This window comes from Scyliorhinus torazame, chromosome 21, assembly GCF_047496885.1.
Source record: "Scyliorhinus torazame isolate Kashiwa2021f chromosome 21, sScyTor2.1, whole genome shotgun sequence".
NCBI classification, from domain to species: domain Eukaryota; kingdom Metazoa; phylum Chordata; class Chondrichthyes; order Carcharhiniformes; family Scyliorhinidae; genus Scyliorhinus; species Scyliorhinus torazame.
The window spans coordinates 65,099,358-65,120,248 of NC_092727.1; the positions used below are offsets into that span (position 1 = coordinate 65,099,358).

The 20,891-nt window shown below is 46.4% G+C and overlaps 1 protein-coding gene across 1 annotated transcript in view; it reads left to right on the forward strand.

Moving 5' to 3' along the window:
• Nucleotides 1–5,732, forward strand: part of LOC140398057 (KAT8 regulatory NSL complex subunit 1-like) — a 272,866-nt gene extending 267,134 nt beyond the window's left edge. Inside the window, exon 14 of the mRNA XM_072486269.1 lies at nucleotides 969–5,732. Within this exon, the coding sequence (XP_072342370.1) occupies nucleotides 969–1,187 (219 nt within the window). The 3' untranslated portion in view covers nucleotides 1,188–5,732. The remainder of the gene's footprint in view (nucleotides 1–968) is intronic.
• The last annotated feature ends 15,159 nt before the right edge of the window (nucleotides 5,733–20,891 follow it).

Below are 20,891 nucleotides of genomic sequence, written 5' to 3' on the forward strand. Positions count from 1 at the left end.
GGATAAATACACGCCTCTTTCCGGAGAGCTAACACTGAGAATTTCTGTCTATTAGTTTTGATGAGATCATGCAATGAGATCATGCTCAGTATCCTTATTCCTGCTCTCTGCTGAGCCCTTCTATTCAGCAATCACCCAACTCCCCTCAGCTTTCCGTTTGAGACTGCACCATCATGTTCAACACAGGTTAGACAGAGTACAGCCTTCTAAATGCTGATCAAACACTCCGAGGCATAAACAGCGAGGGTTAGATACAGAGTAAAGCTCCCTCTACATTGCCGTTTTCAGTCGGAAGATGGTGATGTAGTGGTAATGTCGCTGGACTAGAAATCCAGAGACCCAGGCTAATTCCCAGGGTCACGGCAGCTGGTACAATGTAAATTCCGTTAATAAAACATGAAATGTAAAGCCAGTTTCAGTAATGGTCATCATGGAACCATTGTTGATTGTTGCAAAAAAAAACATCTGGTTCAGTAATGTCCTTGATGGAAGGAAATCTGCTGTCCTTAACTGGTCTGACCTACATGTGACTCCAGACCTACAGCAAATATGGGTGACTCTTAACTGCCCTTGAAATGGTCTGGCAAATCACTCAGTTCAAGGGCAGTGAGGGATGGGCAATAAATGCTGCTCTTGTCAGCGATGCCCTCATCCCTTAAAACAATAAATTAAAAAGACCTTCATGGCATTTCAAATATTTGACATTCTAAAGCCTTGGATGAATTTTGCAATCTGAGTTGCACTACCCCTGCCCAAGTTCAACTCATGATTTATGTCATGGCTTTAGCACAAATCTCTAAAGCCTTTGTACGTGGCATATTTTACACAGGGTGCTTAAAAAAGTAAAGCTTTGTCCCATTTGACCAGGGTGGACAAGAGTGAAAGGTAATTGGACTATCCTGATGAGTATGTATAATGGCAGAATACTGTGTTGTGCCTGTAATTATAGTCTCTATAATTCATTCCAGGCTGTTCAACCATGGGAGAAGCGAACATTCCCACTGGCGTTTGATCCTGGGACTGAACGTGAGAGTCGAACTGAAACCAGCCACAGACAGACCAGAAACAGTCGCCGATCATCTGGAAGCAGCAGAGGAAGCAAGGAGTTAGAGAGTGGTGCACTGCCCTCGGTTCAACACAATGACAAACAGAGACATTCTGTACCTTTGCGGTTCACACACACATAAACAAAATTTAGTGACAACTACGCTTTGTTCTTGACGTTTGATATTCAAACATCACCCAAACAAAATTCACAGTTTTTAGTGAATTTAGAGTCCATTTTAGATAGCTTTCTTAGATTAAACTTTTTGTCACCGGCCACAGTTAGCACGATGAAGAGGTTAGTTTGGTTATGTTAGATTCTAGGGCAAAAGCTTGATTGACTGATATTTCGGGTATTGGGCTATATCAGTAGACCTGTAAACAAAGTTGCTAACTTCATTTGGTTGCGTGTAGTGATTATCGATTTCATAAATCAACAGTGGAGCACACAGACATTAATGTTTAAAAGCAGTCCTGTTTCGTAATCGTTTTTGTTTCTGTTTTGCCATTTTCTTGTCGGTGGCTACGATGACTAAATGTTTCACTCTTTTGAAAAAAACCCTGTATCACTTCCTACTTTGAGCTATGGAGGAAGCAGCAACCAAAGTGCACCTTGGACAGCAGTTCCACCCTGAGGATTAAATTGAACAAACCCCATAGAGTTTTAAATTAAATTAATTCTAGACTTGGTGAGTTGCTGAATGTCATGGTCATGAGCATTTCCTGAGTGAACTACGTTCAAAGGGGAAAGAAGATTGCTGTGTCATTCTGAATGGTTTGGACAGTTGGATCCATGCTGCTAATGGCTCCTTCCTGGTTTCTGCATTTTGCTTCAGACCTGCTGTAGAGTGGCAGCCTGGAATCAGATGTTCGTTTCAGAGTTGGCAACTTTAAACACTTGTGGACAAATCCCAATGGGGTTCAGGTGTTATGTATGTCTCAGGTACCTGTAGGAACAAGACTGAAATGGCAATAAATGTACAGATAGCATTCCATTTGTATCATCAGAAATAACCCTCCGCTTTAGACAGCTTAGAACCTTTGTAGCTGCTTCACCTCACTTGTGTTAAAGGAGGTGTCAGTCGTTGTGGTCTTCTTGAAGGGAGCTGTGAAGGTGGAGCAGCTCATGTTCTCATTACAGACAATCAGCACAGGCAAAACCATCGGCAACTGGCATGTCATTTATTCCCATCTGAATTGCTGGTAGTAAGTTGTGCTGAGCAGTATATTCCATGCTGAAATAATCAAAGATTTCATTTTCTCCATATGTAGTTCCATTCTGCTTGAATCGTCAGACAGTTCCTTCAGCACTTTTTGAGGATATTGAGTTAATGAGGAGCTGTCGTACAGGAATGAGGGGCTGCAGCAATTTATGTAAGACACTTCGATTCCACCTGCATACAAAACTAGGGCCAACTTGGGAGATTGTTTAAAATGGGATTTTAAAAGCGAAGAGAATATTGCTGCCCAGAGGCTGTACTGTAAAAGTAACACCCTAAAAGGGGAAGAGTAGAAAAGCACAAATACACAGCAGGCCACAGCTCATCTGAATGAGAAGAGTTGGTTTCGATGAAGACCTGTCATAATAGCTCCCCCAAAACAGTAAGCTGCTGTTTTCATCGCCCGTCATGCATTTATTATCAATTCTCCACCTCAATCTTCACCCACCTGCCTGACCTGCAGGCTGTTAATGTTGAGGCATGGGATTTGAATCTCGACTAACACCCCCAATTCTGTGGTGGAATTGTGATATTTTCTGGGAGCCAGTGTAAATGGAACAGACTCAAGCTTTCTGGAATTATACACACTCATCTCCTCCTTTTGAACAGTAGTATTTCCCTTACTCCTGGATAAGGTTTATGAAGGTTGGAGATGCTCCATCTTAAGTGCTACCTTATTTCAGTATCCTTGTTTTCCATTATCTGACGATAGAGATTTTTATTAAGCACAGACCTCTATAATGTGATATTGGGGAAAAAGGGGCAGCTGTTGACACAAAATATCAATCATTGATGGGCATTGACTTCCACCTAATGTAGGACTTGACACTTCTAAAGCCAGTCATATGAGGGAAGAATCCCTCCACCCACTGTTTGGTGTATTTTAAGGGCTACTCTGCAGGATTAGATTGTTCCTTAAAACAGATGGTCAGCGAAGCAAATGACTCATCCTTGCCTGCTGCAGATGAATACCGCACAGAGCTTCATTTGAATATGGCTGCGGCCTATTCCTGGATCAGCAAGTGGCAAGCAACAATAACAACTAACTCTGCCAAGTTCCAACCATTCTGCTTGTTTTTGACTGGCATGGAGACAGCTGCACTACTGTGTGGCAGCCTTCTCTGATCCTCGATTGAGACAGGTTGGTGTAACCCATGTTCACAGAGCCAGTAAGGAGAGGGATGGAGGCAGGGTATGTTGTCTTCCTTGAGAGAGCAACAATTGCAAGGGATCCACCATCTGAAACTACTTTGTCCATAACCTGATTGTTGGGTGCAATGAGGCAGGGATCTTACATTTATCTTAATTATGGGATGGGAGTGCGGGGAATTGTATGAAAACTTATGCTCCACAGCACAGCGTTGTGTGAAGAGTGTGGTGTGTACAGTCTGAATGGGCCAGTTCCTTCTGTCGCACAGTTGTCACAGCTGTGAATTAGACTGTCACACAGCTTGCCTCTGAGCTGCCTGTACTCAGCATATACATCCCAGTTTGGACGAACCAGTGCCGCAATGATGGTAATAAAACTTTAAATGTGCGTTTACCCAAGGCTCTATTACCTGTTGAGATTAGAACAGATTGATCCACGTTGGAAGATTTATGTTCGAGGATTGGTGTAAGGTGATGAGATTTTCAGACCTGAAAAGCAAAATCAGGGAATCCTGTTGTGATCTGTGATTTGCCAAAGAAAAGACTTTAAATCAGAGATGGGTCTTGTTGGGGCTGAGCAGTGTCATTCAATAATCCAACTGCTGCTCAGCTTTCTGCAGAGTGCTAAAAGTTATTTAGCTTTAGACAGTTTCCAGAGTGTGACTGTCAAATGTAGCCTGTGGGTGTGACCGTGTCATGTGCAAATGACCAATAATGCAGTATACTTTACCTCTGTTCTGTAGCACAGCTGTGTGGAGATTTGAACAGAATGAGTCTAGATCAGTATTAACCTATATATAGGTTCCAACTAATGTTCCTCTTTTCTCAGTGCTTAGCATTCTGTGAATGCGGAACATCAGAAGCAGACAGCTTGGTAAAAAGCATTCTCCCATTCACTCAAAAAATAAATGCATCTTATCAATTGTTCAGAATTTCACCCTGTCAAGAAACAATCTGAAAGCACAAGTACAGTTTGATTAATATATTTGCTTTCAAACCTAGAGTATTGTGATTTAAAACTGGGATTTCTAACTGAATCAGTGTAAGCAGATGCAGTTAGTAAGTTAATATGGTCACAGTCCTTCCTACCTTTAAGACTTTCCTGTGCTCGTGACAGGGTTACGGCAACATGGTGTCCAGCAGTTAATTGCACCCAAAAACCAGCCATCTTGGTTTTAATTTTGGGTCAGTCTGTACATCCCAATGCCTACCTACACCATACAAACTCTTCATTCACCCATTGATGATTGTCCCATTGTGTGACTTGTGTCTCCAGTTGGTTGAGCTGAAAATCCAAAGTATTTTTACATTCACTGCTTATGTTTGCATTCATGAGTCGTCTTGTGCTTATTCAGCCAAGGCCACTTGTCACTTTACCATTGGGATTGTGTTGCTTTTGGATCATTTGGAGTTGTTCGGCTTTCAAAATGCATAATCCAGGTTTTATTCTAAGAGCAATCTGTTTTCAAGTACTTATCGAGCAGTAGATAGGTTAATACCTCAACCTAGATTTTCAGTGATCTATTTATGGAATTATGGGAGTACGTTCAAAGTAGCACAGATTCATCTGTCAAAGGGGGCCATTCAGCCATCAAATCCATGCTGGCAAAGTAGAAACTGAACAGGAAATGTTTATGTCAGGACCCACTTGAGTCTTTATTCCCATGCAACTTGTTTTCAAACTTGCACAGTCATAAGAATATTGCTTGTAGACTTGAACCTGCCCATAGGTCGACCTGCCATGTTGAAGCCTGGTTTCCCACTGTCGTGTACACTGTTGTAGGGGATGGCGGAGTCTGTTGAAGCAACCCTTGGGTTACATTTGCATTTCATAAAGGAGTGATATTTGGTGTTTGTGCACCAGACACAACACAGCCATCGTCGCTCTAACATCGTCCCCTATCATTTTGAAAATTGTTCAAACTGTCCTTCAGTTGTATCTGTTCCTTTCCATATGGTGTCGAAAGCTAGTTCAATGTCAGCTTTGTGCCTGTCTGTATATTTCCATCTCAAAGTCATTGAAAAGTGTAAAAAAAAATCAATTTTTTGATCTTTTATATACATTAAATAAAAATTGTAGCTGACTGCTTTGATTGTAGCACCCCTTAGCCTTGTAAAAATGTTCTATTTTGTACATATTTTCTCTTTTTTGAAAGCTGTGTATGGAGGTATGGGCTCTAGTTGTCCTTGCTGTACAGAAAGCTTTTCTTCATGCAGAGAAGCAGTGACTTTATGACTTAATCAACCCTAATGTTAAGCACATCCTGTGCTTATAAAAAGTTTAAAAATTTTAAAAATATTAAAAAAAGTTGAAGACTTTCTGGATTTGCTGCTATATTCATTCGTCATGTGGATAGAATTAATGTAGTGCTTATTTTTTTCAGAGTGTGCCTCATTATTTCGGAAATAAGTTCCTCTTATTTCCACAAAGCAGCAATGCACTGCTGATGTTTATTTTGGTGGTGCTTATTGAGGGAAGAATGTTGGCCAGGGGAACTGCTCAGCAGTGTCGTGGGATCTTTAGTGTGCATTGAAATCACCAGGACAGGCAGAGAAAGCCAGATGTCAGCATCTAGCAATTCCTACAGTAAGATACTCGACTATTGGATTCTGCTCTCAGATTATTAAGTGACTCAGAAGAGAGCTTTACCAACTGTGCAAAGAGTATCCAGCCTCTTGTGACAATGTGGGTGATTCAGGTAAGTGGCTGGGAACTGTGCGACAAGTGTCGAATTCCCTAACACCAACACTTGGGATTGTCAAAGCTAGAGCATTTGACTTGTGCCTGCTGCAATTTCTCTCTTTCCCACCACCCCCCTGTCACCAGACACTATATCTACCCACACTACTACAGCTTCAAAATGTAGTACATAGGACATCATGTAGTTGCCTGGATGAGTGCAGCTCCAACAATACTAGAAGCTCGACACCATCCAAGACGAAGCACCGTGTTTGATTGTTACCCTTCCACAACTATTCAATCCCACCACCGATGAACAGTGGCATCTGTGTGTACCATCTACAAAATGCATTGCAGAAACTCATTAAGGTTCCTTAGGCAGCATCCTCCAAACCCATGACCACTACCATCTAGAAGGACAAGAGCAGCAGATACCTGGTAACCCCACCACCTGGAGGTTCCCCTCCAAGTCACTCGCCATTCCGGCTTCAAAATATATTGGCCTTTCCTTCAGTCACTGGGTCAAAATCCTGGAACTCGCTCCCTAATAGCACTTTGGGCATACCTCAGGAACTGCAGCGATTCAAGAGGGCAACTCACCACCACCTTCTGAAGGGCAACTAGGGATGGGCAATAAATGCTGGCCTAGCCAGTGACTCACATTATAGAACCCCCCTCAACTACCCCTGCTATCAAGGGGAAAAAAATCAATAACATTGTCAATTTCAAGTCTCTCACTATTCTGTCTTGAATATATATCCCAATCGCTTATATCCTGGAATTCCCTACCTAAGGAAAGTAGGAAGGAACTTAAGCAAGGAGTCAGGAAGGCTAAAAGGGATTATGAAAAGTCATTGGCAACTAGGGGTAAGGAAATTCCCAAGGCTTTTCACACGTACATAAAAAGCAAGAGGGTAGCCAGGGAAAGGGTTGGCCCACTGAAGGACAGGGAAGGGAATCTCTGAGTGGAGCCAGAGGAAATGGGCGAGGTACTAAATGAATACTTTGCATCAGTATTCACCAAAGAGAAGGAATTGGTGGATGTTGAGTCTGAAGAAGGGTGTGTAGATAGCCTGGGTCACATTGAGATCCAAAAAGAAGAGGTGTTGGGCATCTTGAAAAATATTAAGGTGGCCATGATCAGGAAGTGGGTGGTGGGGGGACGGTTGGCATGGGAGCGTATGGAGGGGGCTTCATGTAAGGGCACCAGCTTGGGGGCGTTGATAACGGCGCCTCCGCCGGCCCCGTGGTGGTGGTGGCCCTGAGACTCTGGGGGCAATGGAGGAAACAGAGCGGAGGATGCATCGGTCTGTCTCCAATTAGTAATAATCACCAGTTTGCCCCGGGAAGGATGGATGGGGGATTTTGGAGATGGCGGAGAGCAGGGATTGAGAGGATGGGGGATATGTTTATAGAGGGGAGCTTTCCTAGCTTGAGGGAGCTGGAGGAGAAATTTGGATTGGCGAGGGGAAACAAATTTAGGTTCCTGCAGGTACGGGACTTCCTACGTAGGCAGGTCTCAAACTTCCCGCTCCTCCCACCAAGAAGGATACAGGATAGGGTAGTTTCCAGAGTGTGGGTGGGAGAAGGGACGGTCTCTGACATCTATAAGGAACTCATGAGGTCAGAGGATATGCAGACTAAGGAGCTGAAACGCAGGTGGGAGGAGAGATAGAGGATGGTCTCTGAGCGGACGCATTGAGTAGAGTCAATGCATCCACAACATGTGCCAGGCTCAGCCTGATACAATTAAAGGTCGTTCACCGGGCTCACATGACAATGGCCCGGATGAGCAGGTTCTTTGGGGTAGAAGACAGGTGTGCAAAGTGTGCGGGAGGACCAGCGAACCATGTCCACAGCTTAGGGGATTCTGGCAGGGGTTTGCAGATGTCATGTCCACGGTGTTAAAAACAAGGGTGGCGCTGAGTCCGGAGGTGGCAATTTTCGGGGTGTCGGAAGATCCGGGAATCCAGGAGGAGAAAGAGGCAGACGTTCTGGCCGTTGCTTCCCTGGTAGCCTGGTGACATATTATTAGCTTGGAGGGATTCAAAGCCCACGAAGTCGGAGACCTGGCTATCAGACATGGCAAGCTTTCTCTGTTTGGAGAAAATCAAGTTCGCCTTGAGAGGGTCAATGTTAGGGTTCGCCCGGAGGTGGCAACCATTCATCGACTTCATTGTTGAAAATTAACCGTCAGCAGAAGCGGGGGGGTTAGTTTAGCTTAGAGGAGGGGGTTAATGAAGGTGGGACCTGTAAGGGAGGAAGCAGGCTTTTGCACTATGTTAAGAGATTCATGTACATTGTTTATTTTGTTGTTGTGAAACCAAAAATACCTCAATAAAATGTTAATTTAAAAAAGAAAAATATTACGGTGGATAAGTCCCCAGGGCCTGATGGGATCTACCCCAGGATACTGAAGGAAGCAAGAGAGGAAATTGCTGAGGCCTTGACAGAAATCTTTGGATCCTCACTATCTTCAGGTGGTGTCCCAGAGGACTGGAGAATAGCAATGCTGTTTCTTTGTTTAAGAAGGGTAGCAAGGATAATCCAGGGAACTACAGGCCTTATGTCCGTGGTAGGGAAATTACTGGAGAGAATTCTTCGAGACAGGATCTACTGCCATTTGGAAGCAAGTGGACGTATTAGCGAGAGGCAGCACGGTTTTGTGAAGGGGAGGTTGTGTCTCACTAACTTGAGAATGAGGTCACAAAGATGATTGATGCAGGTAGGGCAGTGGATGTTGAGGTGTTGGGCGTAAGACCTTTGACAAGGATCCTCATGGCAGACTGGTACAAAAGGTGAAGTCACACGGGATCAGAGGTGAGCTGGCAAGATGGATACAGAACTGGCAAGGTCATAAAAGACAGAGAGTATCAATGGAAGGGTGCTTTTCTGATTGGAGGGCTGTGACCAGTGGTGTTCTGCAGGGATCAGTGCTGGGACCTTTGCTGTTCATAGTACATATAAATGATTTGGAAGAAAATGTAACTGGTCTGATTAATTTTGCGGATGACACAAAGGTTGGTGGAATTGCGGATAGCGATGAGGACTGTCAGGATACAGCAGGATTTAGATCGTTTGGAGACTTGGCCGGAGAGATGGCAGATGGAGTTTAAACCGGACAAATGTGAGGTAATGCATTTGGAAGGTCTAATACAGGTAGGGAATATACAGTGAATGGTAGAACCCTCAAGAGTATTGATAGAGAGATCTAGGTGTACAGGTCACTGAAAGGGGCAACACAGGTGGAGAAAGTAGTCAAGAAGGCATATGGCATGCTTGCCTTCATTGGCCAGGACATTGAGTATAAAAATTGGCAAGTCATGTTGCAGCTGTATAGAACCTTAGTTCGGAGTATAGTGTTCAATTCTGGTCGCCACATTGCCAGAAGAATGTGGAGGCTTTGGAGAGGGTGCAGAAGAGATTTACCAGGATGTTGCCTGGTATGGAGGGCATTCGCTATGATGAGAGGTTGAATAAATTTGGTTGTTCTCACTGGAAACACGGAGGTTGAGTGGTGACCTGATAGAGGTCTTCAAAATTGAGGGGCATAGACAGAGTGAATAGTCAGAAACTTTTTCCTAGGGTAGAGGGGCCAATTACTTGGGGGGGGGGGGGGGGGGGCATAGGTTTAAGGTGTAAGGGGCAAGGTTTAGAGGAGATGTACGAGGCAGGTTTTTTACACAGATGATAGTGACGTTTAAGGGGCATCTTGACAATTACATGGGTAGGATGGGAATAGAGGGATACGGACCCCGGAAGTATAGAAGATTTTAATTTAGATGGGCAGCATGATCGGCGCAGGCTTGGAGGGCCGAAGGGTCTGTTCCTGTGTTGTACTTTTATTTGTTCTTTGTTCTCGAGACAAATGGACTGCTGCAGTTCACAGAACAGACTGCTCACCTTCAAGTAACTATGGATAAAAAAATTAATGCAACACCTATTGGTATCACCCAAATCTCAAGAAGAATTTACAGAGCTCAGTGACCTGTCAATATAAACAAGGAATCGGCCATTCAGCCCCTCGAGTATTTAACGAGATCATGGCTGATCTGATAATGACCTCAAATCTGCATCCAGCCTACTCCCGATAACCAATCATCCCTTTGCTTATCAAGAATCTCCACCTCTGACTTTAAAATATTCAAAGACGCTGCTTCCACTGCCTTTTCAGGAAGAGAATACCAGAGAGACACGAACCTCAAAGAACATTTTGAGCCCAATCTCCATTTTAAATGGGTGACCTCTTAATTATAGACAACGACCTCTGGTTTTAGAATTTCCCACAAGAGGAAACATCGTCTCCACAGCTACCCTGTCAAGACCCCTCAGGATCTTGTATGTTTCAATCAAATTGCCTCTTACTCTTCCAAATTCCAATGGATACAAGTCTAGCCTGTCCAGCCTTTGCTCATAAGGCAACACACTCATTCCAGGTATTATACTGGTAAACCTCTGAACTGTTTCCAATGCATTTACATCTTTCCTTAAATAAGGTAAGAAGTCTTACAACACCAGGTTGAAGTCCAACAGGTTTGTTTCAAATCACTAGCTTTCGGAGCACTGCTTCTTCCTCGGGTGAAGCAGAATCTCCCTAATTTTGTATTGAAATCCCTTCATGTGGAAACTTTCTGTACTTGCCTTTTGTGATCATACACTAAAATATCCAGATCCACCTGAGCTCAGAGCTCTGCAACCTCTCACCAGTTAGATAATATGCTTTTTTATTCTTCCTGCCAAAATGGACCATTTCACATTATCCCACATTGTACTCCATTTGCCAGACCATTGCCCACTAACCTATCGCTTTTTCCAGCCTCCTTGTGTTCTCGTCACAACTTACTTTCCTACCCATCTTTCTGTTGTCAGTAAATTTGGCAACCATTCCTTCAAACACGTCATCCAAGCCATTTATATAAATTGGAAACAGTTGAGGTCACAGCACTGATCCCTGTGGCATACCACTCTTTACATCTTGTCAACCTGAAAAAGACCCTTTTATGCATTCTCTCTGGTTCCTGTTGCCAGCCAATCTTCTATCCATGCCAACATGTTACTCCTGATAATATGAACTTTTATTTTCCGCAATAACTTTTGATGTGGCACTTTATCAAATGTCTTCTGGAAATTGAAGTAGAACAGTACAGCACAGTACAGGCCCTTCGGCCCACGATGATGTGCTGACCATTTATCCTAATCGAAGATCAACCCAACCGACACCCCTTCAATTTACTGCTGTCCATGTGCCTGCCCAAGACTCGCTTAAAAGTCCCTAATGATTCTGACTCCACCACCTCCTCTGGCAGTGCATTCCACGCACCCACCACTCTCCGTGTAAAGAACCAACCTCTGAGATCTCCCCTATACCTTCCTCGAATCACCTTAAAATTATGTCCCCTCGTGAAAGCCATTTCCGCCCTGGGGAAAAGTCTCTGGCAATCCACTCTATCCATGCCTCTCATCACCTTGTACACCTCTATCAAGTCACTTTTCTTCATTCCATGAGAAAAACCTGAGCTGTCTCAACCTTTCTTCATAAGACATGCCCTCCAGTCCAGGCAGCAGCCTGGTAAATCTCTGTACCCTCTCCAAAGCATCCACATCCTTCCTATAATGAGGCAACCAGAACTGGACACAATATTTGAAGTGTGATCTAACCAGGGTTTTATAAACCTGCAGCAAAACCTCACAGCTCTTAAACTCAATCCCCCTGTTAATGAAAGCCAACACACCATACGTCTTCTTAACAACCCTATCAACCTGGGTGGCAACTTTGAGGGATCAATGTACGTGGACCCCAAGATCCCTCTGTTCCTCCACACTTCCTAGAATCCTGCCTTTAACCCTGTATTCAGCATTCAAATTCGACCTTCCAAAATGAATCACTTCACATTTATTTAGGTTGAACTCCATCTGCCACTTCTCAGCCCAGCTCTGCATCCTGTCAACGTCCTGTTGTAACCTGCAACAGCCCTCGACACAATCTACAACTCCCCCAACCTTCATGTCATCGGCAAACTTACTAACCCACCCTTACACTTCCTCATCCAAGTCATTTATAAAAACCACAAAGAGCAAAGGTCCCAGAACAGACCCCTGCGGGATACCACTGGTCACTGACCTCCAGGTGGAATACTTTCCATCCACTACCACCCGCTGAAATCTTTCGGCCAGCCAATTCTGTATCCAGACAGCCAAATTTCCCTGTATCCCATGCCCCCTAACTTTCTGAATGAGCCTACCATGAGGAACCTTATCAAATGCCTTACTGAAATCCACATACACCACATCCACTGCCCGACCTTCATCAATGTGACTCGTCACATCCTCAAAGAATTCAATGAGGCTTGTGAGGCATAACCTGCCCCTCAAAGCCATGCTGACTATCTTTAATCAAACTATGTTTTTCGAAATAATCATAAATCCTATCTCTCAGAATCCTTTCCAATATTTTGCTCACCACAGACGTAAGACTGATGGATCTGTAGTTCCCTTTCTTGAACAGGGGAAGAACATTCGCCTCCCTCCAATCATCCGGTACTACTTCTGTCCTTCAGAAAATACAGGCCCCACATCCACACTGTTTTCAGTTCACACTTTGTTCACACTCCACTGATTTTAGGAAGACTGCCCTTCTACCCAACCTTTCCAAAGACTCTCCAATGTGTAAGGTCCAGAAAATCCCAAAACCAAAGTGCAAGTCGGCAAGTGATGCAATAGTTCTAAACTCCCCTGTGGGAGGAAAGGAGAAAACAAATTAGCGACATTTCCTGGTGTTGGACACTGTGCAATAACCTTGGTTCTCAAGTCCATGGTTTGGTAGCAGGTGATGGCAAGATTAAGCTCAGTATGATACAAAGAACAAAGAAAAATTACACCACAGGAACAGGCCCTTCGGCCCGCCAAGCCTGCGCCGATCCAGATCCTCTATCTAAAACTGATGCCTATTTTCTAAGGACCTGTATCCCTCTGCTCCCTGCCCATTCATGTATCTGTCCAGGTACATCTTAAATTACGCTATCGTGCCCACCTCTACCACTTCCGCCGGCAATGCGTTCCAGGCACCCACCACCCTCTGCGTAAAAAACTTTCCACACACATCTCCCTTAAACTTTCCCCCTCTCACCTTGAACTCGTGACCCCTAGTAATTGAGTCCCCCACTCTGGGAAAAAGCTTCTTGCTATCCACCCTGTCTATACCTCTCATGATTTTGTAGACCTCAATGAGTTCCCTCCTCAACCTCCATCTTTCTAATGAAAATAATCCTAATCTACTCAACCTCTCTTCAGAGCTAGCGCCCCCCATACCAGGCAACATCCTGGTGAACCTCCTCTGCACCTTCTCCAAAGCATCCACATCCTTCTGGTAATGTGGCGACCAGAACGGCACGTAGTATTCCAATTGTGGCCTAACCAAAGTCCTATACAACTGTAACATGACCTGCCGGCTCTTGTACTCAATACCCTGTCCGATGAAGGCAAGCATGCTGGATGCTTTCTTGACCACTCTATCGACCTGCGTTGCCACCTTCAGGGTACAGTGGACTTGAACTCCCAGATCTCTCTGTACATCAATTTTCCCCAGGACTCTTCCATTGACCGTATAGTCCGCTCTTGAATTTGATCTTCCAAAATGCATCACCTCGCATTTGCTTGGATTGAACTCCATCTGCCATTTCTCTGCCCAACTCTCCAATCTATCAATATTTTGCTGTATTCTCTGACAGTGCTCCTCGCTATCTGCAACTCCACCAATCTTAGTATCATCTGCAAACTTGCTAATCAGACCACCTATACCTTCGTCCAGATCATTTATGTATATCACAAACAACAGTGGTCCGAGCACGGGTCCCTGTGGAACACCACTAGTCACCTTTCTCCATTTTGAGACACTCCCTTCCACTACTCTCTGTCTCCTGTTGCCCAGCCAGTTCTTTATCCATCTAGCTAGTACACCCTGAACCCCATACGACTTCACTTTTTCCATCAACCTGCCATGGGAAACGTTATCAAACGCCTTACTGAAGTCCATGTATATGACACCTACAGCCCTTCCCTTATCAATTAACTTTGTCACTTCCTCAAAGAATTCTATTAGGTTTGTAAGACATGACCTTCCCTGCACAAAACCATGCTGCCTATCACTGATAAGTCTATTTTCTTCCAAATGTGAATAGATCCTATCCCTCAGTCTCTTCTCCAACAGTTTGCCTACCACTGACGTCAAGCTCAAAGGTCTATAATTCCCTGGATTATCCCTGCAACCCTTCTTAAACAAAGGGACAACATTAGCAATTCTCCACTCCTCTGGGACCTCACCCGTGCTCAAGGATGCTGCAAAGATATCTGTTAAGGCCCCAGCTATTTTGTCCCTCGCTTCCCTCAGTAACCTGGGATAGATCCCATCTGGACCTGGGGACTTGTCCACCTTAATGCCTTTTAGAATACCCAAAACGTCCCCCTTCCTTATGCCGACTTGACCTAGAGTATTTAAACATCCATCCCTAGCCTTAATATCCGTCATGCCCCTCTCTTTGGTGAATACCGATGCAAAGTACTCATTAAGAATCTCACCCATTTCCTCTGATTCCACGCATAAATTCCCTCTTTTGTCTTTGAGAGGGCCAATCCTTTCTCTAGCTACCCTCTTGCTCTTTATATACGAATAAAAGGCTTTGGGATTTTCCTTAACCCTGTTGGACAAAGATATTTCATGACCCCTTTTAGCCCTATTTATTGCGCGTTTGAGATTTGTCCTACTTTCCTGATATTCCTCCAAAGCTTCATCAGTTTTAAGTCGCCTAGATCTTATGAATGCTTCCTTTTTCATCTTAGCTAGTCTCACAATTCCACCCGTCATCCATGGAAAAATTTGAATAAACATTTTTTTTTTTTAAAGAGATGATATCACAGCTATGATTAAGGAGGGCACAATGGAGGATTTGAGCACTCCAAATTATCAGCCGGATTGGGGGGCTTCTCACTCCCCCTCCACCCCCCCTCCCCCCACTGCCGACTAGCCATCTCCTTTTCTAGGCCAGTCACGTGCCCGCGCCTCCCACACCCTCCAGTCCCCCAGACGGCAGACCCCCGCCCCGACCACCTCTCCTATTTCCAGTTCCCCATTGGCCAATGCAGCAGCAACCTTATACCGCCCCTTCCCCGTTAGATCCGTATCTAGCTCTTCTGCTCCCCCCATAACACTCCCGTAAGTCAGCTGACTCCTGCTGACCCCGGCCTCTCCCGCCTTCCAATCGACCATGTGGGAATTCCCCCTCCCCTCAGTCAGTGTGCGCTTCTCCGACCCCCACCGCCGTCCTTCACTCACGCTGAGTCGGCCCCGCCCCCTCTGGCGCAGCTCCTTTTGCGGCCTTATCTCAATTCCCCCATCCCCGGGCCTCCCCTCCCTCCAACACCGGCGCCCACACTCTCCCACAGCCTCCCCATCAAATCCCTTCACCCCTCCCCATCCAGCACCCAACCAAGGGAACATTTCCTACATGTAGTTAAAACCATATATCCCCCCTCCGTTCTAAGCGCGGGAAACAATCCTCGCTTCCCCGCCCTGGCCACCCCCCAGTCTTCGGGGCGGGAAAAAAGCCCGCGCTCTCCACCTGCCAGGCCCCGCCACCAACCAAAACAGTGCCCAACCCACCACATCCACCCTCCCCAACCCGAAAGAGAATAACACAGAGAAAAAGAAACCCAAAACAATGCAAAGGCACCCCCCCCCCAAACCAAAAATAGGCATAACATATCCATCGCAGTCCCCAATCGCCCATCCCAACCCTCAGTCTGTGTCCAGCTTCTCGGCCTGAACAAAGGCCCACGCCTCCTCCGGAGACTCAAAATAATGGTGCCGGTCCTTGTAGGTGACCCACAGTTGCGCCGGCTGCAACATGCCAAACTTCACCCCCTTCCTGTGCAGCACCGCCTTCGCTCGATTGTACCCGGCCCTCCTCTTCGCCACCTCCGCACTCCAGTCCTGATATATCCGAACCTCCGCGTTCTCCCACCTGCTGCTCCTCTCCTTGGCCCACCTGAGCACACACTCCCGATCGACGAACCGATGGAACCGCACCAGCACCGCCCGCGGAGGCTCGTTAGCCTTGGGCCTCCTCGCCAACACTCTATGGGCCCCGCCCAGCTCCAGGGGCCCCTGGAAGGACCCCGCTCCCATCAGCGAGTTCAACATGGTGACCACATAGGCCCCCACGTCCGGCCCCTCCAGCCCCTCCGGGAGGCCCAGAATCCGCAGATTCTTCCGCCTCGACCGATTCTCCATCTCCTCGAACCGCTCCTGCCATTTTTTGTGGAGCGCCTCGTGCGCCTCCACCTTTACTGCCAGGCCTAAGATCTCGTCCTCATTGTCAAAGATCTTTTGTCGAGCCTCTCGGATCGCCACCCCCTGGGCCGTCTGTGTCTCCAGCAGCTTATCAATAGAAGCCTTCATCGGCTCTAGCAGGTCCGTTTTAATCTCTCTGAGGCAGCGATGGATACCGCCCTGTTGCTCCTCCGCCCACTGCCTCCACGCTGCCTGGTCTCCGCCCGCCGCCATTTTGTCCTTCTTCCCTCCCTTCTGGTCCACCACCACCTTTTTTGTCGCCCCGCTCCTAGTTAAAGCCAGATGCTGACGGGGAGCAATTGTTAACTCCTTCCCACACCGGGAAACGTCGAGAAAGTGCCCTTGGGGGCCCTGAAAAGAGCCCAAAAGTCCGTTTTTGCGGGAGCCGCCGAATGTGCGACTTAGCTCCGCATAGCCGCAACCGGAAGTCTCGAGAGGGAATCCTTTTGGCAGTGTTCGCTTCACTAATCTGCCCCAAAATGTCTGTGGAAACTCCTGAAAAAGGTCTGAGAGTCCGTTCCAGATGGGAGCTGCCGAATGCGCAACCTACTCCTCCATGGCCGCCACCGGAAGCCTCGTCCCCGCTTCTTCAGTGGCCTTGGTGAGATCTTTTCACACTTGTTCCCTCTGCTGCTAGAATTCACCTTTGATACAGGCCCTCAGGTCAGTTTGCAGCTTTAAGCTTGCCCTTCCCCCGCCTGCATGCTGGAAGAGGCCCTGTTTATCTTGCAGTTGCAGCCAAATCTTTTACTGTTTCTGCTGGGTCTGGCAACCAAGAGACATACCATTCCTGGGGTACACTGTCGGGGGAATGTTGCAGCCTTCTTCCCACATCGGGAAATGTCAAACAAATGCCGTGGGGGCCCTGTAACGAGCCCAAAAGTCCGTTCCAAGCAGGAGCTACCGCATATGCGACCTAGCTCTCCATAGCCGCACCCGGAAGTCCCGATATCATCTCTGACCAGTAATCCAACTCCTCCACCCCTTTTACCTCCCTCTCTATCCCTCCTGAAGCATCTATACCCTGGGATATTTAGTTGCCAGTCTTGCCATTCCCTCAACCAAGTCTCAGTCATACCAATAACATCATATTCCCAGGTACTAATCCAAGCCCTAAGTTCATCTGCATTACCTGCTACACTTCTCGCATTGAAATAAATGCACCTCAGACCACCTGTCCCTTTGCGTTCATCATCTCTTCCCTGTCTACTCGTCCCCTTAGTCACAATGAGTTTATTATCCAGTACCTTACTGGCTTTAGTTGCTGCCTCTTTACTGACCTCTAATTTCCTAATCTGGTTCCCATCCCCCTGCCACATTAGTTTAAAAAAACCTCCCCAACAGTGTTAGCAAAAGCACCCCCAAGGACATTGGTTCCAGTCTTGCCCAAGTGTAGACCATCCGATTTGTAATGGTCCCACTGTCCCCAGAACCAGTTCCAATGTCCCAAAAATCTGAACCCCTCCCACCTGCACCATCTCTCAAGCCACGTATTCATTCTGACTATTCTTGAATTTCTACTCTGACTGTCTCGTGGCACTGGTAGCAATCCTGGGATTACTACCTTTGAGGTCCTACTTTTTAACTTATCTCCTAACTCCCTAAATTCTGATTGTAGGACCTCATCCCGTTTTTTACCTATATCGTTGGTGCCTATATGCACCACGACAACTGGCTGTTCACCCTCCCCCTTCAGTATGTCCTGCAGCCGATCTGAGACATCCCTGACCCGTGCACCCGGGAGGCAACATACCATTCGGGAGTCTCGTTTTCGACCACAGAAACCCTGTCTACTCCCCTTACGATTGAATCCCCTATGACTATAGCCCTGCTAGTCTTTTTCCCGCCCTTCTGTGCAGCAGTGCCAGCCATGGTGCCATGAGCCTGGCTACTACTGCCTTCCCCTGGTGAGTCATCTCCCCCAACAGTATCCAAAATGGTATACCTGTTTTGGAGGGAGATGACCGCAGGGGACACCTGCACTGCTTTCCTGCTCTTTCTCTGCCTTTTGGTCACCCATTCCCTGTCTCCCTTAACAATCCTAATCTGCGGCGTGACCAACTCACTGAACGTGCTATCCACGACCTCCTCAGCATCGCGGATGCTCCAAAGTGAGTCCATCCACAGCTCCAGAGCCGTCATGCGGTCTAACAGGAGCTGCAGCTGGACACACTTCCCGCACATGAAGGAATTAGGGGCATCGGCCGCATCCCTGAACTCCCACATTGAGCAAGAGGTGCAAAACACGGGTCTGGGATCTCCTGCCATTTTTACACTCCCAACAGTAATTTTAAAAAAAATTAAATTTACTCCCCTTCTCAGCAAGCACTCACTCAGCAACCACTGCGCCCCGCACGATAACACCTCAGGGAAAACAAAAACTACTTACCAGTCATAGACAATCACTTACCTGCAGGCTGTGATGTCACGGTTCAACTTCTTTCTCCTTCTACCTTATCTCGAATCTCCCTCTTGATCTTTACTCAGCTGGGATCCTTACAGTGATTGTCTTTTGTTTTTGGATAGAGGAGGAGGTAGGGAGGGAAACACTGAAGAAGTATTTCGGATTTAACTGTCACTTGACAACAGCTCCTCCACAAACCACCTTTTGGATGCAATGACCGAAATGCACAGATGCAAATTTTCCCCACAACAGCCAATCAGCAGCTCTGCTCTACTGCCCACTGCTGGATGCTTGCCTTGACTTGAACACCTAGGGTTCTTGCTCAGATACACTTTCTGGATGCAGTGACCGCAATGCACGGATGCAAATTTTCCCCGCAACAACCAATAAGGAGCACTGCTCTACTGCCCCCTGCTGGATGCTTGCCTTGACTTGAACACCGAGGGTGTCTTGCTCAGAGACACTTTCTGGGTGCAGTGACCACAATGCACGGAATGCAAATTTTCCCCGCAACAGCTAATCAGCAGCACCACTCTACTGCCCTCTGCTGGATGCTTGCCTTGACCTGAACACCTTGGGTGTCTTGCTCAGGTACACTTTCTGGATGCAGTGACCGCAATGCATGGATGCAAATTTTCCTCGCAACAGCCAATCAGCTGATCCGCTCTACTGCCCTCGGCTGGATGCTTGCCTTGATTTGAACACGTAGGGTGTCTTGCTCAGGTACACTTTCTGGATGCAATGACCGCAATGCATGGATGCAAATTTTCCCCACAACAGCCAATCAGCATCTCTGCTCTCCTGCCCTCTGCTGGATGCTTGCTTTGACTTGAACACCTAGGGTGTCTTGCTCAGGTACACTTTCTGGATGCAGTCGCCGCAATGCACAGATGCAAATTTTCCCCTCAACAACCAATCCGCAACTCGCTCTACTGCCCTCTGCTGGATGCTTGCCTTGACTTGAACACCTCGGGTTCCTTGCTCAGGTACACTTTCTGGATGCAGTGACCGCAATGCATGGATGCAAATTTTCCCTGCAACGGCCACTCAGCAGCTCCGCTTTACTGCCCTCTGCTGGTGCTTGCCTTGACTTGAACACCGAGGGTGTCTTGCTCAATACACTTTCTGGATGCAGTGACCACAATGCACGGATGCAGATTTTCCCCGCAACAGCCAATCAGCAGCTCCATTCTACTGCCTTCTGCTAAATCTATTGCTGATAGATTTCAATGTTGTAGCTGTACTGGAACAGCTTGGTTAGGGACAGGGATTAGGCTATTGAGTTGGACCATCAGCCATGATCGTGATGAATGGCGGAGCAGGCTCGAAGGGCCAAAAGGTCACCTCCTGCTCCTATCTTCTATGTATCTGTGTAAAAGGCTGCTTAATCAATCTGAGGATTTGAACTATCCCACAGACCTAAATATATTTGCTGACTGGGAGCACGGTATCAACATAGATATGTGAGTTCAATTTAAAAAAAATATGATGAATCTTATTTCTGTCATCAGCATATTCAAAATAAATGTCCAAAATCAGACATTTCCTGTGCATCAGCCAAACACGTTTTTTCAGGCGGCATCTCATTTTAAATTGAAACAGTACATCCACTGCGTCCCCTTTATCCACAGTAAGTTACTTCCTCAAAGAACTCCAATATATTGGTTAAACATAATTTCCATTTCACAAAACCATGTTGACTGCCTGATTACCTTGACTGAATAGCTTCTAACATTTTCCCCACAACAGATGTTAAGCTTACTGGCCTGTAGTTACCCGCTTTCTGTCTCCCTCACTTTTTGAATAATGGAGTTACATTTGCTATCTTCCAATTTAATGGGACCACTCCAGAAAGAATTTTGGAAAATTTAAGCCCATGCCTCGACTATCTCACGAGCCACTTATAAGACCTGAGGATGAAGTCCATCAAGACTCAGTCTCTTGTGACTTCCGGGTGCGGCGATGACCAGCTAAGTCGCACGTTTCGGCACCTCCCTTTTAACGGACTTTTGGGCTCTTATCGGGAGCCCCAACGGCAATTTTCGAAGG